Source organism: Amia ocellicauda, chromosome 8, assembly GCF_036373705.1.
Source record: "Amia ocellicauda isolate fAmiCal2 chromosome 8, fAmiCal2.hap1, whole genome shotgun sequence".
Taxonomy (NCBI): domain Eukaryota; kingdom Metazoa; phylum Chordata; class Actinopteri; order Amiiformes; family Amiidae; genus Amia; species Amia ocellicauda.
Window position 1 is genome coordinate 41,788,487 of NC_089857.1, and position 19,290 is coordinate 41,807,776.

The following is a 19,290-nucleotide window of genomic DNA, read 5'->3' on the forward strand; positions in this document are numbered from 1 at the left end:
GAACTGTATGCTTAAAGCCAGCGATGTAGTGTCCAGACAAAAAGCATTTGTTTGCAAATGTCAGTCTCTCATGAAATACTGTTGCCGAGAGAGTAGATGATTTAGCTCAAAGACCAGCTAGCCCAAAAAGCAAGTAATTTCATTGCATAATCCCCTGCTGTTAACGAGAAAACTGACATAATGGAAGCAGCCCAGTTTTCTGTTTTTATCTGGGAGGTAAATTCTGATCTAAATGTTACTGAAGAGCTTTTGGATGTTGCAGCAATGCACGGCACCAGCACAGCAAATTACATTTTTCAGCAAATTGAGAGATGCGTGAACCGAATTAAGTTGCCGAGGGAGAAATGAGTGGGTCTGAGCACAGAGGAGCGCCTGCGCAGTGTGGTGAGAAAACAGGATGCATAAAAGCTAGGGGAGGAAACTTGTCCTGGGACACTGACAACTTATCATTGCAATCTACACCAGCAAGCGTTGTGTGGGAAGGTGCTGAATATGGATCATGTAATTCACGGCAACAAAAACTACATTTGATCAGGGATAGAGGTTTAAATCAGCGCCAATTCCAGGCATCCCTTGAGGAACCACCTCAGAGCAGCAATTAGGTCAGATGTGTGTTTTGAATCATCATAAATGTTAAAGATTTAGAATTACACTTAATTAATTTAAATATTTAGAGTGTTGCAAATTTTGTTGAAACAACAGTGAATTATAAATAGGAACGAGCAAATATTTATGCGGCCCTTGTGAAACTTGAAATTATCATATGGCCCTTGGTAAAATTGAGTTTGACACCGCTGATCTAAATCTATCAATTAAACACTCTAAAACAATACATTTATCAATTACACATTCTAAAACCTTTTTCTAAAAATCCAAAAGTGGGGGCTTTGCTTTAAGCCTACAAGCTGCAGAACTATAAAACGAATCACACATCTGAATCTTTGAGCTCTACATGATAGATGTGCATTGGAGACTCTGCTTGATTACCTGGGGAAACGCACTCTGCTCATCGAGGAGAGAGAATATCCCAAAGGGCTTTGCCAAGAAGAGGTCCTGTGAAGAAAACAACCAGTCAGCATGCAAAACCAACGAACCAACCAACATACAAATAAAAAAAAAAAACACACAGAAGTACACATTTAAAACTAATGAAACATTCCATACGAGTTTCAAATTGATGGGATCTACTAAGTTCAGAAGACCTTCTTCAGTAGCCTATCATGTTTTTCAGTGCAAAGCTAATTTAAAGACCAAATACTCAGGCATCCTACTTGGCCACTAGATGTCCCCCACGGCCCTTCTCAAAGACTCCTAACTGAACAGTGCAGAGAATTTAAACAGTTAAGCAACATATTATGAGATTCACTACTCTCGGAGCTTTATTTCCCCATAAAACAGCAACACAGGTGATGGCTCCATGGTGTAAGAACCCATCAAATCCAAAGTCATCCTCCATACCTATTGAGAACAGCAGGGTCCCAAAGATCAGACCCTTTGGTTTTCAATGAGCAGGGGAACGCTGATCACATTAAGCTGAAAACAGTTGACTCGACTGATGTACTTGGGTTGTGCATGTAAAACCAGAGAATAGCTAAAGACTGGTGCCAGGCGCAGGAAAAGTATGAATAAGGCACTATGTTTCATCCCATAGTTGCATAAACAACATAACTGCCTACATGACAAACAAGTACTAATTACCTAGTGCCTGGTACATCTATCCCTGAATGGAGTATTTTTTTGTGCTCGGTCAGCAGTTCCTGTTGCTCTGCTTTGTCATATCATTCCATAAAACAGATTCTGGATTTGGGACTAAAAGTTTCTAAAGTTTCATGCGAATTGAAACATGAGACAATGCTTGTAGTCTGCTTACCAGGATGGGCTTGTTGTCTTTATATGTTATTGTCTCCCACTCAATGCTCTCTTCTTTATACTCATTTTGCTCCATTAAAAAGATGTGCTGCCAAATAATGAAAAAGACCTTGCAGTTACTTGAGACTGCAACATATATATACAGTATATTGATAGATGCATACAAACACACACATACAGTTCTGGAAAAAATTAAGAGACCACTTAAGACTGATTTCTGAAGTTGGAGTGCTCTCTTAAATTTTCTCCAGAGCTGTATATACAGAGACAAAATACATGTTCTGTACAAATCAAACCCTGCAATCAAATTCCTAATATCGTCATTATTGTTTTTTTCGTATTAAATAATTAAACTGCAGGCCAGAACTGTTTAAAGTCCCCAAAGCTGTGACAAATAATAGCTGAAAATGGTACAAAAGAACAACATGGAAACATTGTATGGCTTTATTTTATGTTTTAATACTGAAACCAGGTTTTCATGTAAACCTGGAGATATGCAATTCCTATCAAATTCAACACAGAAGAGTAAGTTTTATTAATTTTGTTTAATTATATAATTATGTAATACAATAGCTGTCAATGGCCAAAGCCACAGTCCGTCTCATTAATTCATGCGTTGCGTCAATGAAGCCAAACTCAGGAAACAGTGTTGCTAAAGTCTTATGAAATGTTGGTTAAGTATTTCGAGGACGTGGTAGGACGAGCAAATGCTGCAAACACAGACAACAGGAGCCAGTTCCCATTTCTTTTTAAAAGTCTGTATGCAAAATGATAATTTCAAACACCGAACTACATGTATTGAGAACTTCCTGGCAAATGACTGAAATAAATTGACCTTTATGCCTTAAATGTTGAAACCGTTATGTTATAATCTTGTAAATAAACAAAAATAAGTAAAACAATTTTTAATGTTCGTTGTCACCATATCCGAGTGCACATCATCATCTTTCAGCGATTCAGAAACAGGTGTAAAAAAGCAGCAAAATGAAGTGGCAAAAACATTATAATAAGTAAACATATTTGTGTTCTGTGGTAAATTACCTTGTGGTTATTGACATAATGACTAAAATTATAACCTGAGGCATTCTGGGAAAATTAACTGAATGAGTTAACGGAATTAGAGAGTATATGACACATAAAGTGCCAATGTTTAGCACCTAAATAATAAGCAAAGCAGCATGTCTACACCCTGGCACTACTATGCAAAACCATGCAACAAGTGAGCCAATTTGCAAAAGGGCAGATAAAAACCACACAATTAATAGAAGTCACAACTCGTACTTAGAAATCGGAGGTTGACTTACATGGTTGAAGAAATACTGAAGCTGTTCATTGGCCAGGTTAATGCAGAGCTGTTCGTAGCGGTTCACAGCAAAATTCTCAAAACCAAAAATGTCCAAGATCCCTGTGTGATAAAAACAAGAAATGTAAGAAAACAAATCAACGCAACCACTACTGTGCCACACAGTACCATAGAGTACAAACCCTCTATAATGGATGTATTTGCTGGAAAATGCTCATTGTTATATATGTGAAACATTTTGGAATGAAGGAAAGCAACTTTAACAAAAAGACACCCCTTGAAGTAAATTTTAACAGGTTATTTTAAAATATCTGAATAATAATAGGATTTTCTAAGAAGATCTCTAGCAGTAATTTACTTGGTATTTCCTTGAGGTGTAGAAAAAAATATTTTGAGTATGAAACCTCAAAATAACTTCCTGCTTGTTCCAAGATCTCAGTTATTTATTTAGAGATACTGTAGAATGACTGACAAACCCATTTCCCTTTTCCTCATCAATGCAGAAAAAAAATGTCACAGGATTTCTAAGTAATGGTTTTCTATGCTGATAAAATACAAAGGAAGATTTCGGTCACATGTACACAAAACATGGTCAGGTCCCTATTCAGACTGACAGCGAAGGCCATGTTGGATATCCCGAGAAAGACCAAATGATGAAGTTGTCCTTGACTCACCTATTTCATTTAGCTCTACATTGAGATCCACATTAGGGGCCAGCAATTCGTTTATTTTGCTCACAATCCAGCCGAACACTCGACCATATGCTACTTTGGCGATCGAGTCTCGAGCGTCTGAAAAGAAAGGAGAAGGAAGAACGGGGATTGACAATTTGGCCGATGGACATTCGGAAGAGTGTGTGCGGCACATATGTGTGAGAAAGAGACAGAGCGCACATGGGAGAGGGAAGGAGAGAGAAAGTGAGCACATATGCATGACAGAGAGGTATCAAAGCAAGTGCCAAGTAAACTCTAATTATGTTGTGTGCCTCTCAAGAATGACCGAATTTGATCGACCAGGCGTCATCTCCACAGCCCGACTCCTGGACTTTTCTCCTCACCAGCCTTCCACCACAGGGCATTTACATTCAATTAAAAATGGCACAATGGCAGCGCACCAGTATCAGGATGTTGAGATGGGCTATTCGGGTGTGCGTCCTCCAACGCGGACAACACACAGGAACAGTTCTGTGAGGCCTGTCAAACGTGAGATTATGGACCTCTCTTACCCTCAGCCTGCTGCTGGTTGTGGTACCTGCGGATGGATTCCCCTCGCGTCACCGACATGGTGCAGATCAGGCTTTTCAGCAGCTCCTCCTCCTGCACCCCAAACTGACCCTGAAGACCACAGAGAGAGATAAATAGACACAAAGTCAGGCATTTAAAACATGAAAAGTGAATCAGGTGTGTGGTTTGCCATTCTTTGTGTTACTGCAAGACACAAAACATCCCACTGACCATGACGGGTCCTTTGTCAAACTCAAATGACGAATGAGGTCCTCAGATGAAAGCAAGGATTGCGCTGTTGGTATGGTAAGCCATACTTTTGATCCATAATACCAACAGTTATTTCAATAAGCTTGTTCTTGGCAGTTCATTTGTCTACAGATTATAAAACCAACAACACTTTATAGCCAGGTTCAGCCCAGCTTGTGGTTTTCAGTGTAGAAGTGGAACACAGAGTCAGCTTGTGACTATTTTTAAACAAGCAGCAACTTTACGGAAGACCGAATCATAAACATGAGCAGTAACGCTCGGGCTTGAAGTCCCGCACCACTAATTAGTTAATTGGCCTACGCAAACACAAAGGAAAATGGATGCCAGAGCACAGAGACACAGAGAGAAAAACAAACATCGCAAATATCAAAATGATTATGTAAAGCAATTATCAAAACTTTAATGAAAACTTGGAGCCCATATCTGCATCCCTGTGAAACCTGTATATGCAAAGGGACTGTGCTGGAATAGTAAACATGCAAAACATCGCCTGCTGGCATTTGCCCTTAGATCTTGTTAATGCTGCAGAGCTCTGAACAGAAATTAAGAAATATTACTATTCATTTTCATCTCAGTGTATGAATCTATCTATTTATATCCCTAGATATTATTTATTTAGTATATTTAGTATAAGTATATTTCTGAGCAATATCTAACCCTGATATATGTGCATGCAAATACATGCAAACCACCCAATGATTGTTCAAATGCCTCTTAAAATAGATCCATCTTGTAAATGCTTTAAATAATTAACTATATGTAGAAACAAATATTAATAATATAATATTAAACAGTCAATAATGCATGTGTGTGTGTGTTTGTTTTTGCTATTTTAGTGAATTTGAAGAAAAAAGAGAGTAGAAGTAATTTAAAGCAGGGAGGAAGTTTTATTGTGTCGCCACTTGTTTCCTCCACAGCTGCTCTGCGTTCAGTGCGTTTGTGTTCAAGGCCTGCTGTCGATTATGAGGGGGAGGCGAGACGACACATCGGTTTAATAAACGACTGCTGGAGCCGTCGCAACACGGACTTCTGTTACCAAATATAGCAGCAACGCTCCATTTCAAACGCACAAAGCTTATCTTGCTGACCAGATGCAAACCCTACCCCAAGATCCTCAAATGTAAGGTTTAATTGTAGCAGAGTGAGCAATAACTCACATGTTTAAATACCAGCAAAGGAAACCGATTGCTGGCAGCAGTGGGAAACCCATCTCAGGGATCTACAGATCTAAGGTCAGGGGTTGTTCTATGACAAGCGCAATAGTTTGAGCAAACAATGTGGTCAGTACATTTACTGCGGGTGTTTGAAGCAGATAACCTACTGTTTTACACTCTACACCTCTTACTTTTGTTTTTTTCCTCCTTAGCAAAAGGCTTTTAAACACAACTTATTCTGCTAAAGAGAGGACACTGTGCTCAGCATATGCACTTTGCCGAGGGTGCAATATTACATTTTCATGACATCAAAATAAAGTTTGTCACACCAAAACACTCGAATACTATTATTACATGAAAGAACATCATTCATAAGGGACTGGAGGCAATCTTATCAAGCACCTATTGACAAGCATGTGCTCTGGTTTGATACAGATCAGTACACGGGCATATCCACTTGACTCCAGTAACGTACTTTACTGCCGACTCCTGAAATACTTAGAGGTGTAGATCACACAGTGTGTTCTAGTGATAAGGAGACCCACATGGTATCTTGCCTGCCTGGTGCTCAGGTTCCAGATCTCCCTACACTAGTAGACTGGCTACTGGCCATGGTCCACATTGGAACCAATGACATAGGAAAAGGTAGGACAGAGGTTCTGCAAGACTCTATTAAAGAGTTAGGAACAAAACTAAAGAGAAGAACCTCTACGGTAGTTTTCTCCAAAATACTTCCGGTACCACGTGCCAGGCCAGGGAGACAGGCAGAGATTAGAAAGTTTAACATGTGGTTGAAATCTTGGTGTAGGGAAGAAGGGTTTATATTTATGGAGCATTGGTCTTCCTTCTGGGATAGATGGGAACTGTACAAACCGGATGGCCTACATCTAAACAGAAGGGGGGCTAATGCATTGGGGAGCGTATGTGCAGAGAAATTGAGAAACTAGGGACCAGGGGGGCAGGGAGCTCTGACAATAGGAGATGCTCCACTAAGGAAAGAAAACTGGGGAAAAAAGGAAAGGGAAACTGCTTGCTAGTAGGAAAGTCCTGAAATGTCTGTATGTCAATGCCAGCAGTATAAGGAACAAGATGTTAGACCTAGAAGCCACAGTGCTGGCATGTGACTATGATGTTGTAGGAGTGATGGAAACATGGCTTACAGAAAATGATGGGGATGAATACAAGTTGAAAGGATACACACAGTTTAGGAGGGACAGGAAAAAAAACAAAATCGAAGAGGTGGTGGGGTAGCATTATATGTCAGAAATGACATTGAGGCAGAAGAACTCAAATTAGATCCCAGTAACAGAACAAACTATTTTTGTAGGTTAAACTTTTGAAAAAATATCTGGAGGATTAGTGGTAGGCGTGTGTTACAGACCACCCAATTCAGATATTCAGAAAGATGCTGCATTGTACAGTGTAATCAGGACAGCATGTAGCAAGGATGTGGCTGTTATTATGGGGGACTTCCAATTTCTCAAAAAAGAACCTACAGAAGCAGAAATAGAAATGGTTGAGATGGTAAATGACTGCTTTCTAACTCAATTTGTCAGGGAACCAACCAGGGAGAGCGCATGCATTGACTTGATATTTTCAAATGACCAAGATAGAGTCAGAGGGACACTAGCAAACCAATGGCAAACTGTGATCACAATATGGTTAGCTTTGAGGTATTCTTTAAAAAAACAAGTACTAAGTCTAAAACAATGGTCTACAATTTTAGAAAAGCAAACTTTGAAGGTATGAGGCGACACTTAGATTAGTTAGAGTGGAGCAAAACGCATACAGATTCAGTTGAAATGGATGATTATATTTTAAGAATATACTACTTGAGGCTCAGGAGAAATTTGTACCAAAACTTAGCAAATTGAGGACCAAGAAACATTGTCCAAAATGGTGTTAATAGAGGTATGCAAAAAAATGTTGTATAGCGCATACAAAAGGGACAGAGATTAAAACAAAATACAAAGAATATGTTGAGCTGCAAAGAGATCTTAAGAAAGGGATCAGGAAAGCAAAGAGTGAAATAGAAAGAAACATAGCTCTTGGAGGTAAAACTAATGTATTAAAGTATTGTTTTTTCAATACTACAACAGCAAGAGGTCAATAAAGGAGGAAGTGAAACCGATAAAGGGCAAAAATGGAAGTATCTTGGAAAATGAACAAGATGTGGCAAATGTTCTAAATGAGAATTTCACTTAGGTTTTTAAAAAGGAAAGGAGGATAGCATGCCACAGGTTAACAATCAGTCCAGTCAAATCCTGAGAGAGATCAGGATAAATGAGGAGGAGGTACTAAAGGGAGTAACAGAATTAAAAACATTTTTTTGCTGTTATTCTCAGACGGCAGTGTGTGGTTTAACAGGTGGTTATTTGTGAATATGGCTGATGACCAGACCTGATAAAAAAAAAAAAAAAAAACCTGCAAGCTTGTTAGTTCTTCAGCAGAGGTTGACCAAAGCCTTGAAACACAACCCTCACAGATGTAACATGCAACTAGAATCAATGCAAAGCAAGTGCTTTTCTGTCCATTTACATAAAAAGCGACGATCGAAGCATCACAGGACAGTGTGTGTGTTACAGAGTACAATTTTCCAGCAAATGCTCTTTAAATATACACCAGGGATATGGATAGATTGTGTACATCCAAAACAAACGCATCAGTGTTAAGTGAATCAGGATGGTTCACCGTGCATAGAGAAGGACAATAAATGTACTAATAATCATGATTAACTGTACATTGATGTCCTGTAATGACCTAAACACAGCTTGCCTTCAGATTGTTATCGTCTCTACTGCTACTTCCTAAAGTAACGATTTGATAGCCAAACTGCTGCCGGGAGAAGGATTAGAGGAAGGGAAATTGTGGCTGCTGAAGTGATCCCTTCATCAAGGAGGAAGATTTAAAGGACGCAGACCTTTACAGAACGCTTATTAACTCTACTGAATTATGGCACACACACATTACCCTGCCTTAGAGATCAGAGTCTGCGACACTCACCGCAGCCGCTCTCAGCCAGCCCACGGACTTCTCGGTGACTCTGAGCATCTCGTTGACCTGTGGCTCAAACATGATGTTTCCCAGCGACAGGATCCCAGCCAGGATTGCCATCATGTCCACTTTCTCCTACAGAATGGAGGGATAATCAATAAACAAATAAAAAAAAACACCCAATTCACCCAGTTCTCTGATACTTGATGCTTATAGGAGTTTGATAGGTTTGATGGAAACAATGGAAACTGAGCAGAGCAGAGAGTTAAAAGTTTTGATTACTGGGCACTTCGCATAAGCAAGTAGACCTCGACCACGAGTTAAGGTCACAGGCTCCTTTGCATGTATACCCACAATGCCTTGCCAATCAAAACAAGTGCTGCCAAAAACATCCATCTGGCACTTACAATTTGTCCCAAGGTAACCCCTCACCTGTTCTTCAAATCCAACCATATCCATGGCATTAGACACCTCATGGTATTTCTCACTCCAGTACTTGACCATCTCTTCTGTACCATACTTTCCATTAATATACCTGGAAGAAAATGAACTACATGTCAAAACAACAATGCTTTATGTAATATATTTTGTGTAAACGATATATTTTCACAAAGGACCATGGATCGTGCACCTAAAAACACCATTATGCCAATGAGAAAGATCTTCCTAATAGCACGATCTTTTTTCAGAGGAAGATACAAAGCCTGTTGTCCAGCTGTAGCCATTGCCAAGATCAGAGAAAAGTGGGGAATATCTCATATATTGTGCTTTGACTAATGTCAGTGATAAGTCACCAAGAGACAGAATTACAAATATTTGGGACTATAAGCAAGTGGTAAGATCGAAGTCCTTCACCCTTCACGTTGGCTCAGAGGTCACAAGGAGGGAAAATGCTAAAAGCAGAAGGCAATGTTAGACAGGACATTTAAAGGTTCCCTGGTAGCAGAAAAACACAATCATGTTTTCCGTTTGTTTTTTAATCAGACTGGAAATACTGATCATCTAGATTGCCAAACAACTGTATCATTACCTCATCCCGGCTGTTTAAAATCTCACTGTACAGGTATTTACAATGCACAAAGTCATGGTACTTCTATTTTTAGCATGCAAAGGTAAATGTTCTGATGAAAATGAACACCAGCAGGCAAAATTTGTGCAATAAGGAAGTGTACAACTGCCGAAAGAAAATTGTGAATTGTGCCACACTGCTGTGAAACCACCACCCGCAGACCACTCCCCTTTAATAAAATTCCCGTTTGTAATATCCTCAGGAAATGTTGAGTCACCTGTACTGAGATGGGTCCAAGAGTCCATACATCTCCTTATCTTCCTTGCAAATTCCCGCCAGCATATAGTAGAAGATATGAAAATTCCTCTCTCCTTCATCCTGATGGACAACACGTGACTTTTCCAGAAGGTACTCGTTGATTTTGGCTCCCTTCACTGCCAAAAACAAAACAAAAACAATGTTTGATTGTTAAGACAATAATCATCACCACAGATTCAGAAAACCACCATGACGATAAAACCAAAAAGAGAAAAATAAATAAAAGGACATACAGGTGTTAAATTACATGATCAAAACACTTCTCCAGAGAACCAAACACACAGCGAAGTCATACCTGAAGCGTTCTGAAATCGGAGCTGAATGTATTTTCCAAATCTGCTACTGTTGTCATTCATCACGGTCTGGGCATTACCGAAAGCCTCCAGAAGAGGATTCACCTGGGAGGAGAAAGAAACGGCATTGTGGTACATTCTGCACATTTCAATAAAAACTACTAACTAAAAAACAAAAGCAAATGTCATGGTAGCTTTGGTATTTTATAAGATAAATTATATTGTGTGAGTTTCCAGACCACGAAGAAACATTATACAAGGCAAAATTTATATGTATGACATGAAAACTGAAAGTATCTGTTGATCGTTGAAAGACATTCAGTTCGGCTCCTGCTGCAAAACTATTTTGTGTATATCATCATAAGTAGTACAACCAGTCTCCGTATTGCTTGTTAGTTAGGATTAAATTTAAATACAATATATTTTGTATAAACATACACAATGAGGGCCGACATCAAATCGTACACAAACTTACATTTAACTCTGGCTTTACTGGAAAAACACAGTATGCAAACAATATGTAGTGCATTACGTAAATGTATGATCTTGTGCATGGTAGCACCAGTAAACAGGCTGAGACTTCATCTTGCACCATCAGGACCACAAAAACAAGCCACCACAGTCACCTGCATGGGCAAAACCAGACGTCTGTAGACAAATGAAATACATTAAACTATAAACTATAGAGAAAACCTGAAGGTCTGTTCCCTGGTTAGTTCCAGATTTCCATGCAAAGCTATTAATAAGCAAATTCCTCTCTCCTTCCTTCCCTGCCACAATAGAGCATTTTAAACTATTCGAAAGGAGCTACGGTCAGAGTACATTGCATGTGTAACTTAATTCCACCTTATTATTTGCAAACTCTGTTTATGGACAACTATGTATGCTGAATACTGTAGAGACCAGTTTCCTGTGTGAAGATTGAAATCTCCTACTGTTTATGAGGCTTGAGCTTCAGTTATATTAAAAACAAGCAACTCTGTGCTGAGGACATTGCCCTCCAGCATCTTTGTCCTTTCCTACTGCTGCTTTTCGGTTGACTTTGTTTACGTGAACAAGCAAGATAAAAACAGACATGTTCTAACAAGCTATACACATAAAAACAACTTTAAAAACGAGAACCAATTCAGTGCTTTCAGACTCATCTCTTTGCAGAACACAACGATCCTGGTATAACGATACCGATGTTTCTCTGCAAAATCCTTCTTGCTCACATCTCTTAGTAACTCATAACATCAGATGGATTATATGAACCCAGTATGTGAAACAACAAAGTCACTTCAGGTTCTATTTTCTAATCTAAATTTGATTAAATGTGGTAGAAGTGTGTTTAAAAATTACCCATGCTTTACCAGCGTCACCATTTGCTACTTACCATTCGTCTCCGTTTGCTACTTGCTTAGAACAATCCCCTAGCAAAACAACAGAGGTCTTTAATTTAATCTTCTTCTGCATTGCTAACTTCCTGTGGCTATGCTACAGATGTTGAGGAAACCACAGTTTTCCACATTGACTTATTGAAAACAGTAGAGGTAGCTGACACAGCGTGAAACACAATGCGCGCGTTAAAGACTTGCTTTCCAGGACAAAAATAAATAAATACAAAATAATAAAATCTCAAGTGAGCAGCTACAGGGTAGTTAATGCACCGCTTGGACTGAAGAGCGAACTGACAACTATAACGAAGCTCAGTTCAGATGTGGAAGTCCATGCAGTGCGTTGATTAAATCAAACAGTAAGTGCATTTGCCTGCACCCCACCTACAAGCTGCTAGTTTGTGTCTAAGAAGCAACATATTTGATTGATGCTTTAGATCACAGCTACCACATTAATTGTTGTACCATGTGCCTAATTCATCAAGCAATAAGAAATAAACATTGCTCACACTATTGATTTAATTGTTTATATGTAAATATATCACATGGGGCAGAATATATCTGAGTATGTCATGACTGATGACAATGAATGGCCAAGAACCAGCAGAGAACTGAAATCTAGGTCAGAAAATCAAAGCCAATGCCAAGTGCTTTTATTTGTATTTGTTGAGGCAAATGTCAGAGATTTCCCTGGGTTGACCTATTTTAATCACACACTTCTGAATGCTAGAGCAGTCATCTGGCACAGCCTGGAGAAACACAGAACCAACATGAGACGAGGGAAGAGGAAATGAAAGAAGTAAAAACATTTGCGGCCTGGAAAATATTTTGTTTTCACAGTGATGACGATTTTTTTTTTCTTTTTGTGGTAGAATCTGCTTCACATTACTTGCCCCCTTCTTTACTCTTGAACCATAAAAGCAGGATTATTACCACAGACATCTAATGTTTAGCCTTTCCTTTGTGGCAGATTGTAAGTGTTTTTAATTAAAGGCTGGTGAAGAATAACAGTAACCTGTGGCATGAACCAGAAACTTTGATAAGTGAGAGGTTCAAATAGCTGTTAAATCTGCTTTCTTCTCCTTATAGTTTCACAGACAGACAGAAATCAGTATAAAGACTAAAATGAGGCTTAATTTTTACGTTCTCACACGCCGAAGGTAGCACACATTCAGCAAACATTTAAATTAGTCTACTTCATCTCTATTTTCACAGTCCTAAGATGTTTGAAATCTTGAGTTTTTCTTCTTGTTCAATTCAAACACCCATACGTTTTATGGTTTTCCATCTATCATTATTCCTGTTGTAGCGCCATCAGCTGTTTAGGCAGAGGGCACTTAAAACCAGTCACTGCGTTCTTCTTCTAGGCATTTGAGTCTGCTTGATTAGTCTTGATAAACTAGTTCACTCCCTATGATCCATGTGTGGTCAATGGGATACTGTAAAGGCATCATATAATGCCAAAGAGATTTATACTGGGAAGACACTGTTTCAGCTCACACATTCACCCTGCCTCAGTCTGACAGTCATTATTGTATTAGCCCTCGTTAGTCATTGCTCTGAACTGAAGACACATCCATAACCTCGTCTTTCTTGTAATATAGCGCCCTGGGCCGGCAGTGCTGTTTGCTCATGTGTAACACACAGCGGATGGGCAACCAACAATGTCAAGGCCGTGTTTCGCAGAGAGAAATGAAAATAGGTGAGAGATCTCAAGCGTGGAACTCAGGGGTCTTCCCCCAATGGAATAGATACAGAGTTGCGTATTCTAGTCTCGTATTAATTAGCTTCAAGGCTGCTGCTCATGAACTCGTTTAGAGAAACCAGAACTGCGAATCTTGCTTGTCAATATCTAGTTACCCTCTTTACAATCCAGATTGGGATTTTACTCACGCTGTTTGCAGAAGGTTTGTTTGTTTCCTGCAGGAATTGACGAGATGTCCTGTAATATTTCTGAAGTGTTCATGAAAACATAGGATTGTAATTACGGGAATGAAGAGCTATTTATTCTCTCATAACGAACCATAGTGAGAAGAGATTTACAGTATAGGGACTGACTGTTTGTACATGTCCTCCTACACAGGAAGTTAAGTTTATGCATTAGGCTGACATAAGGCCTAGGCCTGAAGACCCCCAGAGGTTTAATATCCTGTCATCCTAGAGGAGTTTCTGTTTTTCAATCGTGCCCAATGGTTTATTTCTACACCTTGTATTAATTGTTATAATACAGCTAGGTCCATAAAAATTTGAACAGTGACACATCATTTTGACTATATATGCCACCACAATGGATTTGAAAGGAAACAATGATTTAATTTGAGGGTAGTTACATCCAAATTGGGTGAACAGTGTAGGAGTTACATGCATTTTTATATGTTGTCCCCCTATTTTAGGGGCTCAAAAGTATTTGGACAAACTAACATAATCATAAATTAAATTATGCATTCCAATACTTGGAACCCATAGACATCACCAGATGCTGGTTTCTTCCCTGGTGATGCTCTGCCAGGCCTGTACTGTCCAGATATTTATGTTCCTAACTGTATATGAAGCGCTCTGTGTCTACCATGGGCAAAAGGGCTGAAATCCTGAGAGATCCCTGCAGTGTTGGTTTTTTACAAAAGATTAACCATCTTCAGCTGATCCTATTTTTTTTTTAAATCACCTCAGACAAACCAAGGTGTGTAAAATCTCATCAAAACTACTTAATTTAAGAAGAGGGTGGAAAAGGGAGGTTTTTGTTGAGAATGACTGTCTTTTTTTATTTTTTATTGCCGTGTGCGTAATTAGTGCCGGTGAAGTCTGAGCCCATCTCGTAGAACAGGTTTAGGGAGACTTATTGACGCGGCTGAGAAGCTGACAACGATCTCTGACATGTGGAAATACCCAACACTGACTCTGCAAAATCACTGGCAGGTGCCTTCCTTATTGTGTATAGTATTTCACCAAGTGCTCTAATGTCATTTCAATAACAGCATGCCTCCTCCTCGCTCAGTGTTGTCGCACTACTGCCTTCACGCTCGGAAAGACAAGTTAATCACTTGAGCCGACACCTGGAGAAATACGCAAAAGCAAACACGTACCTGTGTCAATATGAAATACGCCGCCTAAACTGCTTGATATGCACCGTTGGACCTCAGCTGACATTCGCATAAATAACCCTGTAATCATAATGCACGTTTAGGTGGGCCCATTGTAAGCGTGCTACATAATGGGACTCTCTGTCCAAGAGATACTTATTGTTAGCTCTACAGTGTACAGCGTGGGACAGCAGCACTAAATAGCCCGCTGAAATCACACATTTTGTCCGGGCTTTCAAAGAAACACATTCTCCATAGAAAGGATGTAACAAAAGGTCTAGTCCCCCCGGGCTTTCACACAGCAAAAACTGCCTCTGCTTTGTGAGGGATCTGCATCCACAGCATCTGACCTCCTGTGTCTACGGGTGCATGAACTGCAAAGGCAAAATGCAATGCTGTCCTCGTGAATTTTGAACTTCAACCTTCGAGCTCCTCAGAAAACATGGCCAAAATGTTAAAAGGGGCTGCATGTTACCAGCAGATGAAACTTCAGCCCAATTAAGGTTAAAGTAACTCAACACCTTGGCTGCATTAATGCTCTCGAGTCTGGGGAAGTGGAAATGGGAGGTTTTATTTCTCTATTAGAAAAATTATTTGATTCAGGGATCAGAAGGGAGCCCCGGTCAACTAAGTCACTATGAATACTATTTGAATGGAAAATAGAGGTGTTGACAACAGATTGGCCAAGGTCCACACACTTGTATCAACACTGACACTATTCTCTTAAAGATGTGAAAGAAAGCACAACTTTCTTTTCCTGTCAGCGATTGCCCGACAGTGACAGTGAACATGAGAGAGACTACTACAGAACCACAGGCTCCGTTTATAATAGACCGTTCATTCCTGTTAGATTTGGATGCTGAAAAGATGTTCAACTGTTTTCTGTGACGCAGCACTCGGTCCCCTTTAGCACCCATTTACCAGACCTCCCAGTCTAACCATTTCTGCACAACCAGCTTTCTGTTAATTGGTTAATTAAGGGGTAATTCAATGCTAAAAGGAAGTGCTTGTATCCAAGATCTACACGAGATTGTAGCCCAAAGGGACTATCTTTACATGTTCTTGATTATAGTACATATCACACTCCAGCTGAAAGCTGAAATCAGAAGTACATTTGTAGAGTAAAAGGCCCTTGTGATGAAACTCTGCATTTTGAGTAGCCTGTATAAGCATGGATTGCTTCCAGGTCAGAGGGGTTAAAGGGAGCACTTCACAGTATAAATAGCTTTTCTACCAGATAAACTAATTGTTTCCTTCGTCAAATCTTTCTTGACTAAGTGACTTTCTACCCTAGACTGGGTGTGTCAGTCAACTCCTAATCCACTCGATCAGGGCGTATGCAGGAAACAATCAAGGCCGAGCAGACAGGAATACATGACATGGCTTTACGGGTCCATGTCTGGTGAACGGTAGGAGCAGAGAAACAGAATTAGTGGTGGTTAAAAGGTAACTTTAATCATTATGATTTAAGAAACACAAAACATAAAACCGGAGGATTATAACTTATAAAACTGGACGAACAGCCCCAGTATAAACCATTTTGTTTCCTCCACACTGACCTGTAGGATCTGTTGCTCCAGTTGTGAGTTGGCTTTACAAAGCTCCATGATCTGTCTCAGTAGTAGTTTGGTGCTCTCTGTCTTCCCAGCACCACTCTCTCCGCTGAGGAACCGGGGAGGGGAAGACAAACAACAAGAGCCATGAGCAGCAGCTGACGACAAGAGCCTCGACCACATCAAAACTTTCAACCACTTCACAAGTTACAAACTTGTACCCAACGGTGGTATGTTATATTGTGAGAGGAAACTTTCTGATACTTAAAGTGATAAAAACACGACTGGGTTCAAATTTGTCATTTGTTCTTCACCAGTAGGTCAAGGCTTTAATTTGGTCTTGGCCCCGGCTTTGTTTAACACTAGTATGGAGACTATGCATGAATCAGAGCAGTCACAGGAACCAAACGGTAACAACATTAGAAATGACTAGTGACTTTCTGTCAGAAGTAGAATTGCATGAATAATAATCGTAATGGCTCAGAAAGCTCCATGGGACATTGCACAGACACATTCAAATTGACTGTAAAGAAATCAAGCCTTCCCCACATCTTTTACATGCCCATAGTGCCTCCTGCATGCCTGCAAAGATTTAAAAGCAAATGTATGGTTTTGCATAACTTGCAAATGTATAAAATGTTAGGATTATACACTCAACCCTTAGAACCCTTGCTTGTCCTTAAATGCTTTTTGTGTTTCTTTTGAAGGCAAAAACATATACATAGAAGACCTTATCCAAATGTCAGGGATCATCGGTATACTTTCACTTTCTATTCGGACAAGCAGGGTATAAAATTGTTATATGGTAAGAAAATAATAAACAGTGACTTGCAAAGCTTCAAGCATCCTGTGTCTTGCTTTCCCAAGTCAAGGTTAACAGTTGAAATGTGAGAACTGCTCCCCACGTGCATCAATGAGCCTTGGCCGCCCATGACCCTGTCGCCGGTTCACCACTTTTCCTTCCTTGGACACTTTTGATAGGTACTGACCACTGCAGACCGGGAACACCCCACAAGAGCTGCAGTTTTGGAGATGCTCTGACCCAGTCGTCTAGCCATCACAAGTTGGCCCGTGTCAAAGTCGCTCAGATCCTTACGCTTGCCCATTTTTTCTGCTTCTAACACATCAACTTTGAGGACAAAATGTTCACTTGCTGCCTAATATATCCCACCCACTGACAGGTGCCATGATAACGAGATTATCAGTGTTATTCACTTCACCTGTCAGTGGTCATAATGTTATGGCTGATCGGTGTATATCCACATTCGCTTATATTCTTAGTGTGTAATTCAAACATTTAATAACTGTATTATATAATTTATTCATTTCCAATGCTTTAAAAAAAAAATTAATATAGGCCTAGTGAGTGTAACATTCAAGATTTCATGCACCGTTTGCACGAAATAAACTGTTTGTAAAATAAACATGCAACTTTATAAGCAGTTGCATCTCCCAATTAAGGACCTCAAAACTACTCATTTACTAACATCAACACAAATTCTTCGACAGTAACACACCACCGACACACATTTGCTTCCTCCTCTTCATTACTTCTCCCACCTTACTTACTAAGATGGTGATTGGCCAAATCAAAAATAACTGATAAGTGTCTTCTGCAAGTGATTGGCCACAAAGATTGACAAGCATTTCCTGCAAAGTGATTGGCTGCATAAAAAAAAAAAAAAGTTACCCCAGCTTTACATACATTTGCATAAAAATTACAAACTCGATACTCGCGATAAGCCTTTTGAATTTCGCCCAAAATAATACATTGAGTATAAAAAAAAATTGATATATCGCCCAGCCCTAGCAGAAGCTATTGCTTATTTTTATAATAATCAGATTAATCAGAATTTTAGTTTTGTCTGAAAAAGCTTCAGTGCCATTCCAATTATACCCACCACTCTACTGTGAAATGACCACAGGCGTGCGTTAGATTAACTCTGGCTAGATTGGGCAGAGTATTGAATCGGTGATGGGCTACAGGAAGAGCATCTATATTCTGTCAGTGAAGTAACAGACACTAGGCAATAGTTTGTATACAACTGTGTGTCAGGTATCAAAGCCTGCATCAGCAAACTCAACCGTATTTCTTGAAAATATAGATCACGTGATACAGAAACTAGAAAATGTGTGATATTATAAAAGTATAAAGTAAATTGTACACATAAAATAAATATACTGAATAGATTAAACATTTGATATATGAAACCAGCACCACTAGATATGCCTTCTTGCGAGATTACTTCTGAAAAGTGAAAAGTGCCCACATTGATGCTGTACTGTGGGTGGCTTGTGGTCGCTGGAATATCCTGCCAAACACTTTTCAAGCCTTTTTTTGTTAATTACCAGTTTTAACAGGATTTATATTCCAAACCTGCTAATTGCTCACATTGTCACAGTCCTCTTTTGTTGGCCGCTTACAACGCCCCCCCCTCCCAGTGCCATTCACTCACTGGGACAAACAGACCCATTCCAATGAGAGACACCTGTAATACGTTTATTCAGTGCAACTTGGGATCACAGAGAAGCCGCATGAGGGACAGGAGGAATGATGTGACTCAAGTCAATTCACATACCAATGTGCCACACTACACTGGGAGGGAAAATAGTAAAAAGTGATGTAAAGAGATCCGATAATTAAGGCCTTGCTGGTGTATTTATAGCCATGACGTTACTTACTGCATGTTTTGAGGTTCTTTAATAAAAGAGCAAAGAATGCAGTAGGACACGTCAGTCATGTTATGTTACGATGATGCGTTATGTCAGAAATTGAGGAAATATCCCACATCACACGGTCGCCGCGTTCGAGAACCTCTCTTTGCAAAGGCACTCACTCAATCCACAC

General features: G+C 39.7%; 1 protein-coding gene across 2 annotated transcripts in view; it reads right to left on the reverse strand.

The window, feature by feature from the left end:
* The window catches only part of LOC136755077 (myosin-IIIb), a 42,252-nt gene that overhangs the window by 18,005 nt on the left and 4,957 nt on the right, over positions 1-19,290 (reverse strand). For both annotated transcript variants that reach the window (XM_066711449.1, XM_066711450.1), the window contains exons 4-13: positions 16,449-16,551; positions 10,436-10,538; positions 10,100-10,256; positions 9,246-9,348; positions 8,823-8,948; positions 4,398-4,506; positions 3,847-3,963; positions 3,174-3,274; positions 1,871-1,957; positions 988-1,053 (exon numbers count right to left, since the gene is read on the reverse strand). In XM_066711449.1, the coding sequence (XP_066567546.1) occupies positions 988-1,053; positions 1,871-1,957; positions 3,174-3,274; positions 3,847-3,963; positions 4,398-4,506; positions 8,823-8,948; positions 9,246-9,348; positions 10,100-10,256; positions 10,436-10,538; positions 16,449-16,551 (1,072 nt within the window). The remainder of the gene's footprint in view (positions 1-987; positions 1,054-1,870; positions 1,958-3,173; positions 3,275-3,846; positions 3,964-4,397; positions 4,507-8,822; positions 8,949-9,245; positions 9,349-10,099; positions 10,257-10,435; positions 10,539-16,448; positions 16,552-19,290) is intronic.